This window comes from Phalangium opilio, unplaced genomic scaffold (genome assembly GCF_054372755.1).
Source record: "Phalangium opilio isolate 3A_F unplaced genomic scaffold, DU_Popi_V2 ptg000082l_1, whole genome shotgun sequence".
Taxonomy (NCBI): Eukaryota; Metazoa; Arthropoda; class Arachnida; order Opiliones; family Phalangiidae; genus Phalangium; species Phalangium opilio.
In genome coordinates, this window is record NW_028324189.1 from 4,142,500 (window position 1) to 4,163,121 (window position 20,622).

Below are 20,622 nucleotides of genomic sequence, written 5' to 3' on the forward strand. Positions count from 1 at the left end.
CATCTCGCGATAAGGGCTTGCAAAACGACAGAAGGCAGCAACCTCCTATTTCAAGGCGTCCACGAAGCCTCTACAGACGTAGCCTTGAACACGTAGAACGGGGCTGGAAATTTTGGGGAATTAAAGGGGGCCGCGACTGCGTTAACTTTAATCTAGGTTTCTTAAAAGACTCTCAAGCTTTAAAAAAGGAGTACCCCGGAAAAAAACTAATAACAATCAAAAGTGGTCCGTGATAATTTTAGTCGCGCGTATTTGTTAGTGAAAGTCGGACCTAGTATCGCCGCTGCCGCTCAAAATCCTTCGTCAATATGTGTGGTAAGTACTCGCTTGATCTTTCACGTTTTGAATTTAGCCTTGGTCCTATAAGGTAAACTTTACTGGGCAGCTGCTATGCCAGGAGTATTAAATCAGAAGTATATCACATACTTCTCTACTATATATACTTCTGGCATTATTTATAAGTACCGGTCGAGAAATCGAAAAATAGCCACGCGGTATTCCTCTACGAAGGATTATTGAGAATTTTATTGATTTAGAGACCTTAACCGCGTGATCATGATGTAGTAGACACGGATCACGAGTTCAGTGTGTTTTTAACATGAATAAATATAGGACACATATGCTTTTTTTTTTCTTATTATTTTATGTCAAACTTATACTTATTGTGGCTAGACGGTTAGCAATCGAAATAAACTTATGATAATAATGCCTGAATTACTAAGCTAGCTATTGATCCATTTTTGAAACCTTAAACTGCGTGCCATCTTTTTTAGGATGTAAATTGATTACCATTCTCTAATTACTAATTCTTTCGGAAACCCAATCTGACGTACAATAGTCGTATTTTGACCCAAAGATACTATAACTGGTCCATGGACTACCGTGCTGATATAGAGTTTTAGAACAACTATAATTAGTCCATTGACAGATATATTTATTTATTTAAAATATGAAATTGTTTATTTTGTTTATTGCGAAACCTTTTAATATTAATGGTAATTTAAATCCTAATTTCTAGAGGAAGATATTTGATATTAAATATAGTATTTACGCGCCTTGTTTTTCAATGTAAATTCTGTGGCGTACCAAGCTGCTCAAAGACTAGGGGTAAATTTAAAAGGAGCGACTTTTTTACTTATTTAGCGACTAGAAATAGGTTTATCTATTAATTTTTTAATTTTTCATCAATATTTTTTAAAAAAGTGAGAGTTTTTTAGTGAAAGTTCCAAAAAATTTTAAAAGGTCAACGTCCATTAATATTTCTATTTGGTGAAAAGAATCCAGATAACTTCCTTTAAGCGGACTAGTAATAAATAGGTCGTTTTTAAGATATTCCCTTTTTTTAAAAATAACAGGAAATTATTAGCTTCCAATTGTGGAAATACCGGTATTCTAACTGCTGATAATAATAGTGTTTTAAAAGAAAGTGCTTATAGAAAAGTATACGCGAACTTCGAGTGGTTTTTCTCTCTCGAAGTGTTACTCTGCCGTCTTTTGAGTTTTGAGACAAAATCGAGCTTTTATAATTATTATTGAACGAAAACAAGATTTTTAGCGCCTCGTGCATGCTTGAATTATTCCGGAATGTATGCTAGAAAAGAAAAAGCGGCTCTAAATGGTACGGAAAAACTGATATTCTAAGTTACCAAGGTTAGGGGTGAACAAGTATGTAGTTTAAAACTCGAAAATTAGGCCATAATAGGTCTGGTTGGTACGTTTTAAAATGAAATGGTTCATTACTTCTCCTCCGACATTATTTATTGTTTCATGAGTCTTTTATTATGAATTATAAGAGCCTAATGATCTGGTAAAATAGCGGAGGAGTTTAAATTCGCCAACACATTAAAATTATAATTTAATTAGATCGTAAGTTTATAACGTATGTTCCTCTATAAGTTTGTCACTGGTTAATTAGAGCTTGTCATGAAGTGACAACGTAGGTCATAGATGCTTGTCAAAGTCTTAGTATAACAAGATGGACTACAGAATTGAGTGTAGCCAATTTTCGCGTCGTTCTCTAACTAGCTCTCAGTAATTCTCTTGCATTACGATGTAGATGAAGCGTCATACTTATGGAAAATATCTTATAAACTTATGATTATATTAATGCTCACGATCTTTTATATTGTTGAAACAATTTCTCAATATGTAAATGTAAAACTTTTAATCGGTGTAATCAATTCTTTAGTCAAACATACTTTATCTCCAATTTTATTTAAAAATTTCCAGTTAGTTATTTAGTTTGAATCACATGAAATTTAATCAAAGAAAAGTCGCAAAAATTCCAATTTTTTTAGGAAAATTTTAACTGTAGATAATTTAAATTCCACACTGTTTTATTTTTTTTGGTATGAAACCAATTTTACTTAAAACCATGGCCTTGTAAAAGATTAACTACTTGCAAGGTTATTTATGAGAGTAAAAAATACAGGTACCTTTTACAATTTACCTTAAATATCTCTTAATTGACTTGCTTAGCGCTAAATTTAACGGATTGCAAAATTATAGAAGAGTTTTTTTAAAGGTCTTTAACTTATTAATTATTGTAGACGCGGGCAGGGTATGTGAATATTAACATGGCGCCAAGCCATACCGTATAGCGCTTGTGTAAATTTCGATTTCACGGATGATCTTTATTTTTTTCTGATGTATTTTTTTCTTGGTATCGCTGTCAAGTCAGGGATGAAATAGAACCTGACTCTAGACTGGTTTTAATGACATTGAGTATTTGATAAATTTTAGTTTAAAAAAAGTTGCCCCGCTGGCGGCAGGGGGTTCCAACTTCTACTAGACTCTCGAGTCTGTGAATCTCTAGATTTGAAAAACACCCAGCCAGTACTTATAGCATAAGTTTATGAGATATGTTCCATAAGTATGACACTACCTAAACAAGTTCGTAATGCTAGAGACTTACAGCTCGAGCTAGTTCTAGCGGAACGGCAAGCGAGAATTGAAGTCCAACACTCGGTGGTTAATTTTGCAGGACTTTCATCTAGGTCCTATTTAGTCTGAACTTACTAAGCCTTTGAAAGCGCCTCACCAGGCGTCGCTTTACCTTGAATCTATGACCTACGTTGTCACTTCATGACAAGCTCCAGTTTGTAACCAGTGACAAACTTATGGAGAAACATATCTTATGAACATGAACTTATGGTTATAGACCTACTTTCTTTTTTTATTGAAACTTATTACAGGTGCCAGTTGATAAATGGTACCATTTTTTTATAGGCATTCACCAATCACGTGTAAAATTATAGTAGACTTACTATATTGAATTTAGGTTTCGCTGGCGTATTCTAGTTTTATTTGTACTATACGTTTATATTGCCTTATCGATTCTTTATTATCGTTTATGGCTTTAATACCAGGTAAAATAAATACACTTTATGTAGAAGCAGATATAAGTTGAACACGCAAATATTATATTTTAGGCAAAATTCCACTGTTTCTATGGGTAGTTTTTTTTTAGGGAAAATTACCTGTAACATGTAAATTAATACGCCAATTAGTTCAAAATATAATATTTTTAGGCCACAAAATTCAATTTATTCCGTACCATGTTCATACAGAAATGAACTTAAGAATAAAATTTTATAGTTGGTATGACCATAAGTTCATAATATGTTCCATAAGTTTGTCACTGGTCACTGAGAGCCTGTCATGGAGTGTCGTAGGTGAAACGTCATAGATGGAGAGGCGCTGTCAATGACTTAGTATAGATTAATAGGAAGATGTACTATAATTAACCGAGTGTAGTCAATTCTCGCTTTTCGTTCTCCCTCGTAGCCCTCAGTAATTCTCTAGCATTACGAAGTGTCATACTTATGAAACATATCTTATAAACTTATGGTACGACCTCTTCCTTACATTTAAATCTAACTTGTGTATGAATACATAAATTGGCTTTAAATATAATACCACTACACCAAATTTGACCTAAAACTATAAAATTATATTGATTCAGTATAATCTTATAAAAATCTGAATACTGTAGATCTTTTTGCACCATATTCGCCGCAAAATGTATAGCTTTAATTAGAAACTTATTATTTATAGATGGGAAATACGGGGTTAGATTGTACTATAATAAATTACCCAATTTAATCTACTTTCATTTTGATATCGCCTAACATTCAAGAGCATTTTATAAACTCCATGATGCGTTTTGATATTGCCGAACGTCTAATAAAAATTTCAATATTACTACGCAGGAATTTTCGCTTATCTCAATTACCTGGAGCCTCGTACGAGAAAGGATATTTTGGAATGTTTGATAAAAGGATTACAGAGACTCGAGTATCGTGGATATGATTCAGCCGGTTAGAATAAATTATATATTACATTTCTAATCTAATCCACCGATAATAATTAATAATATACTTAAATTTATCACACTTCTTTCTTTCTTTAAACACAGGAGTTGCAGTTGACGGTGACGAAAATGATGATTTGAAGATTAAAATTATCAGACGAAGTGGAAAGGTTAAAGCTCTCGAAGATTGCATTTGGTGTAAGTTGTAATCCTATTTCATATCCTGTTATGGGGAGCGTTTTATTAGTTACGAAAAATCATTGTCAATGACTGAATTCTGTCTGGAAGTATGTTATCTTTATGATAAGACTAGGTATATCTCTGCTTTCGAAACTTTAAAGTGCTAGAAAAATCTCAGAATAACGTATTCGCAAAAGTAATGACGTATTTTAAATACGTAATGGAATTTTTATTAGTAATTTAGGCTTCGCGAGTTTGACATTATAAATTACTCTTTATGTAATTATCCATTCCGTATGTTGCAATTAACATTTTTGGAATTTGGATTGTTAAACATTTTTTCTCGGTAGTGGTGGTAGTGAATTTTTTACTGTTAAATTTATTAATGGAAAAATTTGTGGTAGTTAGTTAGTCGATGGAGGTATTTAGAGTTATAAATAGTGCAACTAGACAGTATTACAGCTGAGCAGTTTAGTTGTCATTTATACTTCGCGACAGTTGAAATGACATTCAGCTGTCAAATTATTTCTTTGTGCGTAGTTCTACATTGAACGAAACGAAAATGTCATTTCAGACCTATATCTTATTTTTACCACAATAATTTTTAGCAAATGGCAAATTGAATTTGGAACAAGTTTACACAACTCATATTGGTATCGCGCACACTCGTTGGGCAACTCACGGAGCCCCTCACGAATACAACAGTCATCCCCAAAGATCAGACGAGAAAAATGAATTTGTTGTGGTCCACAATGGCATCATCACCAATTACAAGGATATCAAACAATTTCTGGTAATTTAAAAACATAACCTACATCTTTCGGAATTCTATAGCAGAAGTATATAATACTCATTCTCTTTGAGAGAAGTGTACATGCACAAAGCGGGGTAGTAATTGTAACATGATTCTTCCCAACATCATTTTACATTTCGAGCAAGGTTACTAAACCTGCGCGTTATATAGTTCCCTCATCATTACTCCATTAGCGCTTAACTATTTGCCAACCAAGGCTCATGCGCTTGTGCGTTTTTGTCCCACGTCAAGACAATCAAGGTTTGTGGGTTGATTGCTGAGGATTTAGTACCAAACATTTATAGAATTCATCATAGCACGGTGCGATGTCCATCTGAATTTTGATGAGCAGGAGAGAAAACAAAAAGGGTTTGCCTGGGATTGAAGAATCATGTTACATAACTAAAGCTTTAAGAGAATATAGGGTGTCATCCTTCTTCTACTATCCTTTGCGATAGTACCCTTCTGATAAAAAAAAATTGTTCTTCTATTCATTTGCGTTTAGATGAACAAGGGCTTTGAATTTGAATCTGAAACTGATACGGAAATTATTGCTAAATTGGTGAAACATATCAGCGACTCTCATCCAAATGTCTCCTTCCGGGAACTTGTGGAACAAGTTATTCAGCAACTTGTAAGTAGGCTAATGGGGCGTTTGTTGTTTAGCATTGGCGGTTATATTCTATCCCCAAATTTTTATTTGAGGATTTTTGCAATATTTCCTATAAAATTGAAAGTGACTCGCCTTGGGAAATCATGGTCAAAAATTATAATTACAACTTATACCGACCGGTATTTAATTAAGTTTCAGACTAAATACTAGATTTAAATGATTCCCATTAAATTCAGGGTCGATTTTAATTTAAAGATATTAATGTTTTGTAACTTATACTAAATAGTCTGGGCTCAATTTAAGATAAGAAAAAAACCAAGAAAGCCGACCTCAATAATTAAATATTTAAAAAGATTATTTTTTATTATTATTATAGGAAGGTGCTTTTGCGCTTGTATTTAAAAGCTCAAATTATCCTGGCCAATGTGTCGCAACAAGGTATGTAAACCTTCATTCATGAAACTACGTTAAATTATTCCATAAGCTTATAAGATGTGTTCCCATAAGTATGACATTACCTATACTTTATAATGCTAATGAGAGACTTACAGCTCGAGCTAGTTCGAGAACGACACGAGAATTGACTCGGTTTTGAAGTCCAGGCGTCGCTTTGTAACCAGTGACAAACTTATGGAACGTAACTTATGAACTAATGCTATAGATAGATCAGAAGTTAATAATATTTCATACATGAAGTATAACACCTCTTAAATAATTCTAAATATTTTCTGTACCCGTTTTTAGGAGGGGAAGTCCATTGCTTGTGGGAATCAAAAGCAAGAACCAACTTGCGACTGATTACATTCCCGTTATGTACAGCAAGGGTAACAGTTTTACGAAATTTTATGTTTCTGTAATTCCAAAAAAAACAAAACGGTCCAAAATTTATAAACGCAAGCTTATACAAAAGACGCGACCGTATTCTATAGTTTTACATACTGCATGAATTTATATACGGCAAAAGCACTATACATATACATTTTTCCTCACATTGGGAGTTGATCTTTTGAATTTATAACCTAACACGTTTCAAAATTAGTTTACGAATTGGTTTATTTTCGATAACTAACATTTTACTTAATTAATATTTTTTTTTATTGGTTGATGCTAATTATTTCACTGTTTTATTTCCTTTTTCTGCACGTGTCTTAATCCAAATCCACTCCCAAAATCATAATACAATTCCACAGATGTTGACAACAAACCACCAACAGGTATCTTTCGTTTCCCTGATTTTTTTTTTTAATTTCATTTTTTTTGGATGGGTGTCCCACCTCTCGGTCTTTTGATTGGTTATTGATTTGGTTCCATGGGTATAATTTAATACATTGTGGGTTTACTAAGGTTGTACGGATCTTTTGGGTTAGTGCTACGGGGTTTATGGGATATTTTTTGGAACTCTTGGGTACCTAAGCTAAGAAGGGTGGCATATTTGATGAAAATTTGATCTATTTCGAATTTACAGTCTATAATTAAAATTAGTGACTTACAGATAAAGGTTTTACAGTACAATTTCTCGCCCCCGCTTTTGCAATCCGCGTTTCGTTTTAGCAAGCAGCGATATCTAGTTTATTAGGGAGAAGGTATAAGATGCCTAAGTATTCGCGCGCCTTAGTCAAAGTCCCTCTTTCAAAATACAAGGGGGGAGGGACGTAAAAGGAGGCCGAGCTATTTCGCTGCCTCTCAGTCGGAAAATATGACTGTAATTTTCGTCATTCGCGTCGCCGCGCTGACGTGAGTTTTCAAGAACCAGTGAGATGCTGGTTGTAATTTAGAGGCGGCGGGGATTAACTCCGGACCTACTATACGTTTGGACTGGAGATAAAGCTAGATTATAAATGTGGAGGCGAATTTATACCTTCTCCCTAATAAACTAGATATCACTTCTTGGTTTTAGTTTATGATAAAATCAGCGCAAGTGTTTGGAGAATCCCTTTAACTTTGTTATACATCGAAGCACGTTTTTATCTTCAACAAAAATTGGATGAAATAATGTTTTGTCTTGGAAATGTTACACGCTTTTACCCAAAAATATCTAAAATTAAGCAATTTGACTTGACTTTAATTAATAATTAGCAAATTCACTTCACCATATAGAAGTCAATATTTATAGTGTTATAGTGCACCAGTTTGATGCTTCGTATCATTGCACTGCACCTAATTTGAAATACAGTATTTAATAAGCGTAGTTCAAAATTTAAAAAAGTGTAGTTAAGGTTTACGAAAACTATTTTAATTAAGAGTTTTATTAATTTTCTTCTAAACAGACCAAAGACAAAGACAATCTTCCTTAACTAGCCAAACATCCGTTGAAGGATCCGGAATTAAGAGAACTGAATCAACCACCGAATTTTGTCCTTTAGGTGAAGAGAAGGAAGTCGAGTATTACTTTGCATCTGATGCCAGGTTAGTTAGAACAAAAAAAAAATAACCTTTTGCATAAATTTGCATAAATTTAAATAACTGTATATATTTTAATATCGTTTTATTATTTCTAGCGCTGTAATTGAACACACAAACAGAGTTATCTTTCTTGAAGATGACGATGTTGCAGCTGTTGAAGATGGAAGTAAGTTTAAATTAATATATTTAAGTCCTAATTTATATTTAAATTAATTTAAAGTTAAGGCTAGTACCTTGAGACCATTTTTAATCTACTATTCAACCTTGGTTTTAAAACTTGAATATTTTAATGAGGTAAACTAGTTTGCGCAAATTTATTAATACTGGTATTGATTTTGGATATTTAATTTTTTTTTCTTTTACAAACGAGTTTAATAACCACTCTCGACCTTCAAACTTAAATAATTTATTTAAATTTAAATATTTTCCCGTAAAGGATTAAGCATTCATCGAATGAAAAGAACACTTGACGGTTCAACATCCCGAGAGATTATGACTTTAAAAATGGAAATTCAAGAAATTATGAAAGGCAGCTACAGTTCATTTATGCAAAAGGAAATTTTTGAACAACCCGAGTCCGTCATCAACACCATGAGAGGACGCGTTAACTTTGATAATGAAACGGTTGTTCTTGGTGGTATCAAGGAATTTATTCCAGAAATTAAGAGGTGTCGCCGATTATTGCTTATCGCTTGCGGTACCAGCTACCATAGCGCTGTTGCTGTAAGTTTAAACTCTTTATAATGTTAATTAGTTTTAAAGCACTGGTATGCGAGTCCCGTTTTCGGGATCGGTTTCGAACCGAGTCAGAGTATGGTTAAGTTGGGTTAAGTTATAAGCTTTGGATTCGAGTACTTGTGGAGTATTTAAGAAGTTAAAAAGCTACTCGAACCTTTCTCTAGTATTTCAATATGTTATTATCGAGTATTCAGTCGAGTACTCTAACCTAACGCGCACTCGCTTCGAGTACTCGGCTCGATACTAGAACAGAGTACTCTAACTTAACGCGCACTCGGCTCGATACTAGAACAGAGTACTCTAACTTAACGCGCACTCGCTTCGAGTACTCGGCTCGATACTAGAACAGAGTACTCTAACTTAACGCGCACTCGGCTCGATACTAGAACAGAGTACTCTAAATTAACGCGCACTCTCTACGAGTACTCGACTTGATACTCGATCCGAGTACTCTAACTTAACGTGAACTCGCTTCGTGTACTCGGCTTGATACTCGATCCGAGTACTCTAACTTAACGTGAACTCGCTTCGTGTACTCGGCTCGATACTAGAACAGAGTACTCTAACTTAACGCGCTCTCGCTTCGAGTACTCGGCTCGATACTAGAACAGAGTACTCTAACTTAACAGGCACTCGCTTCGAGTACTCGGCTCGATACTAGAACAGAGTACTCTAACTTAAACGCGCACTCTCTTCGAGTACTCGGCTCGATACTAGAACAGAGTACTCTAACTTAACGCGCACTCGCATACCACTGGGTCCCTTTTAAGTCTCATTAATTGAATTTTTTCAATAGACTCGTCAAATTTTGGAAGAATTGACCGAACTTCCTGTAATGGTTGAATTAGCTAGTGATTTCTTGGACAGAAACACTCCAATCTTTAGGGACGACGTATGCTTTTTCATTTCGCAATCGGGAGAAACTGCTGATACTTTGATGGCACTGCGTTACTGCAAGCAAAGGGGTGCTCTTATCGTTGGCATTACCAACACCGTTGGAAGTAGCATTTGTCGCGAAAGCCATTGTGGTGTTCACGTCAATGCGGGACCAGAAATTGGAGTTGCCAGTACCAAAGTAAATATATTTTCTGTATGGGTGGGTGTGGCATTAATTTAATCAGACTGGACGAATTTAAAAATAAAAATTTAATTGTGGAACTGGAAACCCAAGGTTGTATTATAAATAAAACCACGTATTTTCTAGGCGTATACGAGCCAGTTTATCTCCTTGGTAATGTTTGCCCTTGTACTGTGTGAAGATAGAATTTCCACAATGCCTAGGCGAAGCGAAATTATTCAGGGACTAAGAAATTTACCTAGTAAGCGTATTATTATAATTATTATTTTTAATTACGTAATTAATTTAAAACTAATTAATTGACTTCTCCGTCGTCATATTTAGACCAAATTAAGGAAGTATTGGATCAAGATAATCACGTTCTAGATTTGGCAAAGGAAATGTATACTCAAAAGTCCTTGTTAGTTATGGGAAGAGGTTACAATCACGCTACGTGTCTTGAAGGAGCTTTGGTATGTGTATTTAAGTCTTCCGAATTGCGCCGCAATAATTATATTAATTAATATTTAAATTTTTCAACAGAAAATCAAAGAATTGACTTATATGCACTCTGAGGGTATTTTAGCTGGGGAATTGAAGCATGGACCATTAGCCTTAGTTGACAAAGCTATGCCAGTCATTATGGTTGTGACCAGAGATCCCGTTTATCCAAAATGTATGAATGCTCTTCAACAAGTCACAGCCAGGGATGGACGTCCCGTCATCATCCTAGAGAAGGGAGACTTGGAAACTCAAAAGATGTCATTCCGTTTCTTGGAAGTACCACACACTGTCGACTGTCTTCAAGGCATTCTCACTGTTATTCCTTTGCAACTTCTTTCCTATCACATTGCTGTACTTCGAGGATGCAATGTAAGTACCATAACTCATTTTATTGCAGTGCCTTTCTACGTTTATTAACTACTAATTTATTTAATTGCCTTCTAGGTTGATTGCCCGAGAAATTTGGCGAAATCCGTAACAGTAGAATAATTTTTCTTCCAAATTCTTTTCCGAATTGGAATGAATTTTAAAGACTTTTTAACAGACCATTTGATCTCTTCTGTTAAAAAGATTTTTTGTGGCCAAAATACTAAAGAGAGAAAGAGAGAGAAAATAAGTAACATTCCAGTTTTTAAACTAAAATTAATATACGTTCACGCGCACTTTGCATTATTTTAAAATGTCACTACCATTTACGATTGAAAAAATTGAAAGGATACCAATTTTTTCTTACTTTTGTATGTATAATATAATTAAATTTTTAATTGGATAGTCTTAGGAGTACGAGAAAAAATTGGAAGAGAGAAAGAGTAACTTTATATTAAAATGTTGGCATTTACTAATTTTAAAAACGTTTTGCGAATGTGCAATAAAAAATTACAAGTTTAAAACTTAACCGAAGGGTTTTTTGTTTTTTTTTTTCCTGTGAATTTGTTCTTCCCTTAATGTTATTATAATTTTTGTCATTTAATAGTTTATAAAATTGGTTTAGTTATTATAGTTATTTAGTCCCTGTATGTATTATTAATTAAGTGGTTGTGGTTTTTAAACAATTTTATTCATAGTTCCTTTTTAAAAATTTATTCGCGGTCCATGGTGTCAACACTGAAACTAAAAATATGTACAGTTCAATTTTTTGTGGTTCAATTACCACGAAATAAACTCGAGATTTTTTTTATAATTTTTGATTTGTTTATTAATATTTAATAAGCGAAAATAACATTTTTATTTTATATTTTTCATATTTATTTTATATTATTGAGCATTATTGGTATTCATTCTAAAGGATATAATCTCTAATTAACGCATAAGATGAAAGTATAAGTGTGTAAAACTATTTTAAGTATTTTTTAACGACATTTTCTTTCAGCCAATCGAAACTAATCTGCAGATGATCGCCGTCAATTTCCAAGAATTGTAATTTTCCGTTTTGGTCCATTTGCCGTAATCCCAACCAATCTTCTTTGTACAACTGACTGTCTCGCAAATGCTCGACTTCTTTTCCTTGTCCAATTTTATAGAACCCAAACCATTCCGAATCTCTAGGATCAACCATGGTATCTTTGTTGAATTTAATCATGACAAAGTTCTTCAACTTCATCAGGTTAGTTTTATAGGTTTCATTCTTAACAATTTCGTTATTGATGTCTGCCAAGAAGATGCTTTTGTGTTTGTAATCCTCTTCTTGTAACGGATCGTGCCAATACTGGGCTTGAACTAAGAGTCTCTGAACGAAATACGTGTATGCTCCGTAGTTTAACAACTTTCTGACGTAGTCGCATAATGTTGAATTTTCGCCAGGACATCTTGGGAAACCATAAACCCCCTGATGTTGTCCTCCCAAACTAATTAAGTTGATCATGGGTGGATTTGGACATCTTTGAGCAACGGCTCTTAAGAATTGACCACCTTGCGAAAAGCCTATAGCGTTGTAACCATTTTTTAACTTAGGATCCGCTTGAATTATACGACATGCTTCGTCGATTTGATCATTGGAGTTCTTGAAGAATCCATTTTCCATGTCTTCAATGATATTGTTGCCAATTTTTAATGATAGGACGTAGCTGTTGGGCACTTCCGATTCCAGGAATTTAATAATCGTTCCCAAACTTAAAGGATTGCAGCAAGAATCACCCATTCCATGCCACAATACGATGCCTGGGGGATTCCCTTCATTTTCTTGACCGTTTACCGAATTTCCAGAATGAACATTTTCTATTATTGCCGAGTGGTAACTATGGCTTAGCGAGAAAATGGTGGAGAAGAATATAATTAACTTCGCAATCATTTTAATTAAATTGAATATAAAATTAAACCCCAATTTCGGTACGTTAATTGAGATTTATTTCTGAATTAGTTTGACAACGCCCTGAAGAAGATAAAAATTTAATCTCGCGTTGTCTCAATCAGCAACTACGCTTTAGAAGGACCAAAGCTAGATAAAGCTTTAATCTTTCATCTCTCATCTGCAACTTAACAAGGAATCAATATTACTAGTTCATAGACGTCGCTCTACGTGCGTGCTACTCAAATCGGTTACTACAACAAATAGTAGAAAAACATTTGAGTTACAGAAAGATTGCCAGTCCGTTTAAAGGGAGGGTGAAGTAGAAAATCTAGTTTGTTTTTTTCTTTTTCGATTCTTCTACTAATTGTCGAATGAAATTTATCACGAGATTTGATAAAATTTGCGTGGAGCGAGACATGGAGCGTGCTACGAGAATTTTGTTCATAAAAATGCAGGGCGTTACGCGATTGGTCGGACGTCCTTATTTCAAATTATCCTTACAATGATTTTAATTTGATAAACAAATGAGAAGTTAATTATGACAAAAACATATTCAATATAATTGAGTAAATCATGCGGAATATCCAATAAAGTTTTAAAGGTAAAATAATTAATAGTAAGGGAATTGTAGCAAGACTGCAAGAGTGATCGGATTTCTAAGAGACAAAATAGACGGAACTTACATATGACCATAGACACTGTATCTAGAAAGGGACAGGAAAACGTCCAACTTTAAACTACGCTAAAGGAGCTGGTATTTCAGGGGTAATTATGGTACTTATGGTAAGAGCTTAGTGAATTCAAGAACAGCGAAGATTAGACGGTCATTGAATTATTCAGAAACATATGTATTTCTTTATTTTTTTTTTATAATCAAACTATCCCGTTTGCTACTCCCTTTACAGATCCAGCTTTCCTGAATCCCGATCTACTTCCAAAAGTGGCAACATTAAAGGGGCTGTCCGACCCCCTCTCCTTTTTTACCCACCCGATATGCCAAGTTCTAAGAGGAAGATCGTCTTTTGTCCCACGATCCAGTCAGCTCCTTTAAACTAATAAATGTTTGGAGTCTTTATGCCAATACTCTGTTTATTTTACACACCGTTTCCCATCATAGTTCCATGTTTTCCAATACTGCCTAGAAGCCTGTAATAATGATACAACCCTAGTTGGTGATTTATGCCAGCTCTATGTCACAACTTTAGTCTATAGCGAAAAAATTGAGCTTTGGCTGGTCCTTTGGAGTTGTATTATTTTGAGGAATACCAAAAGATAATACAACTCCATGGGACAGTCCCCTTCAATTGTAGGCATAAAGATGGATAAAAATAAATGACAACGCTATGCCTAAACGAATTATGTATGCTATAAATGTACGATAAAATGAATAAAGTTAAATAATTATTATATGAATTTTTATTGCTTTTCACGAAAATAAAGGTACACACATATATTTATTTAATAAGCTCTCCAACATGAACTGGATACAAAAGCACAGAATAAAGTTAAAAGATTTAATACTACTTTCCACGATATGTCTTGGATAATAATGACGTAATATAAGTATTGGGAAAGTTAATAAATTGAAAATCAATCAGACATGAATATACATTTACAGGCATGAATATTGAAGGGTTTTTACGCTTTCATGACAATCACATACCAGTCTCTATTCAAACATATTATTATTTTACTAGTTATGAACGGCTAATTAAGCAAGATATAGTTCACACATTTGCCACTAGGGGCGCTGTATACGTTATTACGTATTTACTGACATCTAAATGACAATGTCACAGTTGGTAAATTGAGACCTTAACTGCTTATGTCCGGTCACGTGACGTGACGTCATATCCGGTCACGAGACATGACGTCGTACCCGGTCACGCGACATGACGTAATATCCGGTCACGTGACGTGACGTCATATCCGGTCACGTGACGTGACGTCACAGGGGTAATTGACTTGTGACGTCACGACAGATGTTCATATTAGGTTATGATTATCCATTACTATTTCATTCATTTAGGCCTAGCGTTCATTCATTTAAGCCTGGCGTTCATTCATTTAGGCCTAGCGTTCATTCATTTAGGCCTAGCGGTGTTCAGCTATTTGGATTTCGCGCCTGGAGCATAGGAGCTTTTAGCGCCCCCCGACGTTGGAAAAGTTTTTCTTGAATTCTTGGTTGGAGGTCAGCGCCGAGCTCATTCTTTCTTTGCCTCGAAGCCGTCGAGGTCGCTTGGGAAATCCGTTCCTGCTCAGCTGATCGTGATCCCGGCTTTGGACGTCGACTCTTAATAATTCCGCCATTTCTCTGATCGTTTTTGCCAAAGACGCATGCTGAATTCCAAGCTCTCGAAGACTTCGCGGCCATTGCTTCGCCTCGTGCTTTAACAGTCCGTAAGCTTAAACTTTACAATAATCCGAACTCATCTATCTCCCCTTCAATTATTTCATTTATTCAGTGAGTTTAAACCATTTAGGAAGTGTTAATGGTTAGTTATTTATATTTATTTATTGAAAATAAGGTACAATAAGAAGAAATTTCTTAAGTTATTACGCGTAAAGACCTTAGGGATTCAAAAATTTGATTCATGGCGGTATATAATTAATTTTAAAAAAACCCGTGGTATATTATCTAAAATAAGCCTCATTTATGATTTAACAGAGCGAAATTTAGTTCCACGAGCCATTAAAAATACTTTCTCCGTGCCTGGTATTTAATTAACGAGGGTATTTTCGAATTATTAGGCGTAAATTAAAGATCTTTGAGATTCTAAAATCTTATTCACGGTGGTATATAATTATTCTAGATAATGAACCACGTTTTCTATTTAAATTAGGTTCCACTTAAAGGGGGCGAGATTAAGTAGCGTTAGGCTTAAGCGTTAAAAATAATTTATTTGGGCCTGGAACTAATCTTTAACCTTTTTCTTTATGCCGCCTTATTAATTTAAATTAACGAGGGTATTTTTGAATTATTACGCTTAAATTAAAGACCTTTAAGATTCTAAAATTTCATTTCTGTCGGTTTATAATTATTTTAGATAAGGAACCACGTTTTTTTAATTCTCATTTAACGGGGCGAGATTAAATTTCATTAGGCTTAACCATTAAAAATATTTTATGGAGACCTGGGTCTAATCTCTAAATTATTTTAAAATAAAATAACGGCATTAAGTAAAAACTTAAAAGGGTATTTTAAAAGTATCAAGCCCCAAATTTAAGGCTCAATGATGAAGTTGCAATAGATTTAACCATTAAAATATTTTATCGGGACCTGGGTTTAATCTCCGAACTTCTACTTTATGCCGTTATTTTAAATTAAATTAAAGAGGGTATTTTAAAATTATTAAGCTCCAAATTTAAAGCTAAATAAACAAGGCGAGATTAAGTTGCAATAGGCTTAACCATTAAAATATTTTATCGGGACCTGGGTCTAATCTCTAAGCTTTTACTTTATCCCGTCACCTTAATTTAAATGGATAATGAGGGTATTTCAAAATTATTACGCCTAGGTTTTCTGAAATTATTTCAAAGCACAGTATTTAGTAATGTACCTTTAAAGTAATGCTAGGTACAATTCAATGTAATTAATGGCAAAAATATTCTTGGGTAATAAACACGAGACCTTTTCTAATTATTTAAATCTATGGGATTGTTGCCATTAATTATTTTCTTTAAACTTTAAAAGTAATTTCAGAAAACTTTAAAAGTAAAGAATATAAACAGAAGCTAGTTATAATTATTCTTTGATATTTTGGGGTGATTCTTAAAATTAATCTGAGATATGATACTTCAATATTTAAGAACGGTCTTTTTTTTCTTTAAATCTAGGGGGTAGCTAACCTAACTTATTATTTTGACCATCTTAAGTATCCCTTTAATTAGGCAATGGCTTAATATTTGTTATTAATGTATTTTCGTTTATAGATGCGGTTGATTTTCTCGCATTTCCTTGGCTGACACTGCTGGTTCAAAGATGATGCTCGTAACTTGGGATTTCCTCCGCTGTCAGAGACTATTATCCCAGATGACATCTTTCTTGGATTTGCTGTACAAGATGTCTTGAAGCTCATCCGACCTTGCTATCATTCTATACGATGACTTTAAAGATGGGAGAACGTCACCGAACCTAGAAAATTGAAGATATATTTAATTATCATTAACGGGAAATTTGTTAACTACTTAATTCTTTTTTTCGCGTTCAAACTTTACTTGTAACTACTTAATTCTTTTTTCGCGTTCAAACTTTACTTGTAACTACTTAATTCTTTTTTTTGTTCAAACTTTAATTTACTGAACTCTTTAATAATTTTTTTGTTCGAAATTTTTGTAAACACTTAGGTTTTTTTGTATTTTATTGAATAAATTTTGCCTTAAACCTCGTTCTTTCTTTTACTTCAATACTTTCGATACTAGGCTTGGTTTCGATTTTTTTTAATCGGGACTTAGGGGGATATTTTTGACCCTTTTTATTGCCTTTTTAAGCTTAATAATTAAAAAACAATGAACAAAAAACATTAAAAAAAATTTTTTTTACATAAAAAAAATTAATTTTTATTAAAAATTTATAAAAAAATAAAAATTTTATTAAAAAAGCATAAAAAAAGGTCAAAAAAACTACCCTAAGTGTTTTTCTTATGTTTTTGTACCTTCCATAGTAACGAAACTTTAAATTTAAACTTAAGCTACCACCCCCAAAGTAAGCCTTGCGGGCCCAATTTAAATTTAACAAGCCCCTGTTCAACTCGGGAATCATTAAATTTAAACTAAGGCCCGCTGTGGAGCCCCCAAAACCAGGAAACGTCGTCCTTAGCATGGGATTTCCAATGAATGTCCACTTGAAGAATGTCGTCGCATCATGTCCACAAGAATGTCGTCGCATCATGTCCACAAGAATGTCGTCGCATCATGTCCACAAGAATGTCGTCGCATCATGTCCACAAGAATGTTGTCGCATCATGTCCACAAGAATGTTGTCGCACCATGTCCACAAGAATGTTGTCGCACCATGTCCACAAGAATGTTGTCGCACCATGTCCACAAGAAGAATGTTACTGCATAAGATAAATTGTTATTATTTGGGAAACATGACACATGCATAACTTCAAATTACATACCTTAATATGAAAGTTGACTTCAATGTTCTCCCATGATGTAACATAAAATGTTCCATCTTAAGACAAAATCTTATTATTTGGCAAAATTAGCACATGCTTAACTTTAAACTCAATAACTTAATATGGGGGGAGAGATTTTACTATGATAAAAGCCAACCCTTGTCTTAAACTCCCTTAAAATACTGATTACTTTTAAAGGAGATGGCGTGCGAGAGACCATCTAGCTATAACATAATTTATTTAGTTCCTGCAAAACAACCTCAATGAGCCACTCGACAAGCGCTGTCTCCTCTAAAAATAATTATAATTAAAACCCATAACTTGATACACTATTACTGGGAAGGGAATCTCATACATGAAAGCTAACCCTTGGCTTAAAATCCTGATAAATTTCATTATTTTTAAATGAGAAAACGTATAACCAGTCTTCTACCTATTACATAAATAAAGAATTTATTGAGATCCTGCAAAACTCCCTCAAAGGACCGGTGCTTCCTCGTCTAAAAATAAATAAAATAATCTAGAAATGCTTGAGTAAATATTTAAATTTCTTTCAACTAACGAAGCTTGAATTATTATTAAAAGTGCCTAAAATGTTTAAGATGTTGCATAAATAGTTTTAATAACGAGATTCCCTTTCAAAAATTGATTCTGAATTAAGCATGCAATTTCGTAAGGGTTAATGACCTGATTGATACTGCTTGAATTATTAATTTATTATTATTAATAAGCTTGAATAAATAATAAAGCCTTAAATATTTCACGTGTTGCGTAAATAGTTTTGATAATGAGGTTCTAAATTAAGAATGGAATTGCATAGTGGCTTATGATCTGATCAATAATGTGTGCTAATTTGCCAAATAATAAGTGGCAACCAACTGCTGTAAAGAAATTCAAAAATATTTAAAATAAGTTGCAGATAAAACTGGAAATAAAAAGCGGTTATCATTTGTAGTCTCTCAGAGCAACCCAAAATTAATCCATTATTAAAATAGCTAATAATCAGGGTTGAAATTAACAAGTACTTCTAAAATTTAGTACGGCAAAACAAGCATAAAATAGGGCAAGACTTGAAATTAAATATTTAAAACTGTTAACGTAAACCCTAAATTTTTCTCGATGTAACATACTCCTAAAACCACACTTGTGGTCACTCAGAAAACTAACTAATTAGCGTTTTACATAGAGCACGGTATTTTCTATTCATCATCCACAAATTGGTGGATAACGGATTATTTATAAACAAAGTTGTGGATATAATTCGATTTAACACGCAAGTTCTGAGGATAATTTTCGAGTATGGATAAAGATAAAATAACGTGGATAATGGATAGATAATTCCGAGCTCTAGTTTTCCATTGAGGATGCAAGAGACAATGTGTTTTTGCGAGTTCTCCGATCACCTATTAGTAATTTCTTGCCATTATATGGCAAAGTCATAACCCTTTTATTCTTACCTTAGTAATATCCCCCTTCCGGGGGCAAGTAGTATTCTCTCTTAAAAAGTTGCCCCCAACGTTGGGGATACACAGATCACACCCCCTTTCTACCAAAATTGCTCTCTATAGGCAAGGCCCAAGGTTGCATTCCTCCATTAAGCCTTGGTCTGGTTAAGCCAGATAAACTAAGTTTTTTAACTACTTTAAAGAGTACTTCACTGAATCCCAATGAATAATTCACAACATATAACATCTAAACAACACTTTTCAATAATAAAATATAGTACCAAACAAAATTACACTTACAAATTTTACCAGAAATACAGCATCCATAGTCCACACATCATCAGCCATTTTCGTTCGTGACGACCAGACGACGTGACCCGTGACCTTCCCTTCCGATTCCGGAAAAAAGTTGAAATCGATACTCGATAGATGGCGCGATGCGCCGAGAAATCAAATTTTACCGAATTCAAAAATACTAAATTGGCGCTGAAATCAAATAAAACTTGTTATTAGTTTTCCAACCGCTTAGAGTAGAATTGATTTTATTAACCGGATATTTAAAGTACAAGGTACTTACTGGGCCAGTGTCAAATGCATTCAATTAAGAGACAAACAGAAAATAAATATAAGCACTTAAAAAACTTCTACAAACGAATAATTGGGTGAAATATGCCTTGTAAAAGTTGTTTAGACCGAATACCCTTAGGATTACCTCGAGGATTACTGAAGATCTTATAAATTAAACTTGAATAATAAAGTGGAATTTACTGTTTATCGTTGGTTGTGCTTACAGCGCGGCACACCTATATTATCAGTCTCTCATAAATTAATAAGATATGTTCCATAAGTATGACACTTACTATAATTCGTAATGCTAGAGACTTACTGAGAGCCAGTTCGGCAACGACGCGTGAATTGACTACACGCGGTTTCGCAATTCATATTCCTATTTAGTCTGTACTAAGCCTTTGACAGCGCCTCACCAGAGTCACCACGCGCTTTACGAAAATCTCTGACCGACTTAACTTCGTGACAACCTCTCAGTAACCGGTGACAAACTAATGGAACATATCTTATGAACTTAGATAGAACCAATGTACTAGGCCTAAATATTAAATAAATATGTTGAAATGCACGGACGGTATTCCATAAAGTATTCCTCTAAGA

At 34.0% G+C, this 20,622-nt stretch overlaps 2 protein-coding genes and 1 long non-coding RNA gene across 5 annotated transcripts; 1 reads left to right on the forward strand and 2 right to left on the reverse strand.

Moving 5' to 3' along the window:
• The first annotated feature begins 58 nt into the window (after positions 1–58).
• On the forward strand, positions 59–11,780 carry LOC149651029 (glutamine--fructose-6-phosphate aminotransferase [isomerizing] 2-like). 2 transcript variants are annotated; one of them, XM_089847784.1, is made up of 16 exons: positions 59–315; positions 4,212–4,319; positions 4,418–4,510; positions 5,101–5,285; positions 5,791–5,919; positions 6,275–6,336; positions 6,643–6,722; positions 7,089–7,112; positions 8,166–8,304; positions 8,397–8,467; positions 8,738–9,024; positions 9,836–10,114; positions 10,244–10,358; positions 10,442–10,569; positions 10,640–10,969; positions 11,045–11,780. In XM_089847784.1, the coding sequence occupies exons 1-16, from the start codon at positions 309–311 to the stop codon at positions 11,087–11,089; spliced, it is 2,082 nt and encodes a 693-aa protein (XP_089703910.1). In that variant the 5' UTR covers positions 59–308; the 3' UTR covers positions 11,090–11,780. The 2 variants fall into 2 exon arrangements, with proteins under 2 accessions (XP_089703910.1, XP_089703911.1); XM_089847785.1 differs by lacking the exon at positions 7,089–7,112.
• On the reverse strand, positions 10,984–13,154 carry Ppt1 (Palmitoyl-protein thioesterase 1). The gene has a single exon (XM_089847786.1). The coding sequence runs from the start codon at positions 12,885–12,887 to the stop codon at positions 11,934–11,936; it is 954 nt and encodes a 317-aa protein (XP_089703912.1). The 5' UTR covers positions 12,888–13,154; the 3' UTR covers positions 10,984–11,933.
• A 2,042-nt stretch (positions 13,155–15,196) lies between these two features.
• On the reverse strand, positions 15,197–20,599 carry LOC149651031 (uncharacterized). 2 transcript variants are annotated; one of them, XR_016371033.1, is made up of 4 exons: positions 20,033–20,585; positions 19,756–19,941; positions 18,011–18,891; positions 15,197–17,947 (listed from the first exon to the last, which is right to left on the reverse strand). It is a non-coding gene; the product is annotated as an uncharacterized LOC149651031 (long non-coding RNA). The 2 variants fall into 2 exon arrangements; XR_016371032.1 differs by having other exon boundaries at positions 15,197–18,891; positions 20,033–20,599.
• Positions 20,600–20,622: the final 23 nt, after the last annotated feature.

Coding starts and splice junctions, on each gene's coding strand:
- LOC149651029 (XM_089847784.1), top strand. Junction 7,113..8,165: donor TGACAACAAACCACCAACAG/GTATCTTTCGTT, acceptor TCTTCTAAACAG/ACCAAAGACAAAGACAATCT. Junction 10,970..11,044: donor CTGTACTTCGAGGATGCAAT/GTAAGTACCATA, acceptor ATTGCCTTCTAG/GTTGATTGCCCGAGAAATTT.
- Ppt1 (XM_089847786.1), bottom strand. CDS start 12,887: ATGATTGCGAAGTTAATTATATTCTTCTCCACCATTTTCTCGCTAAGC.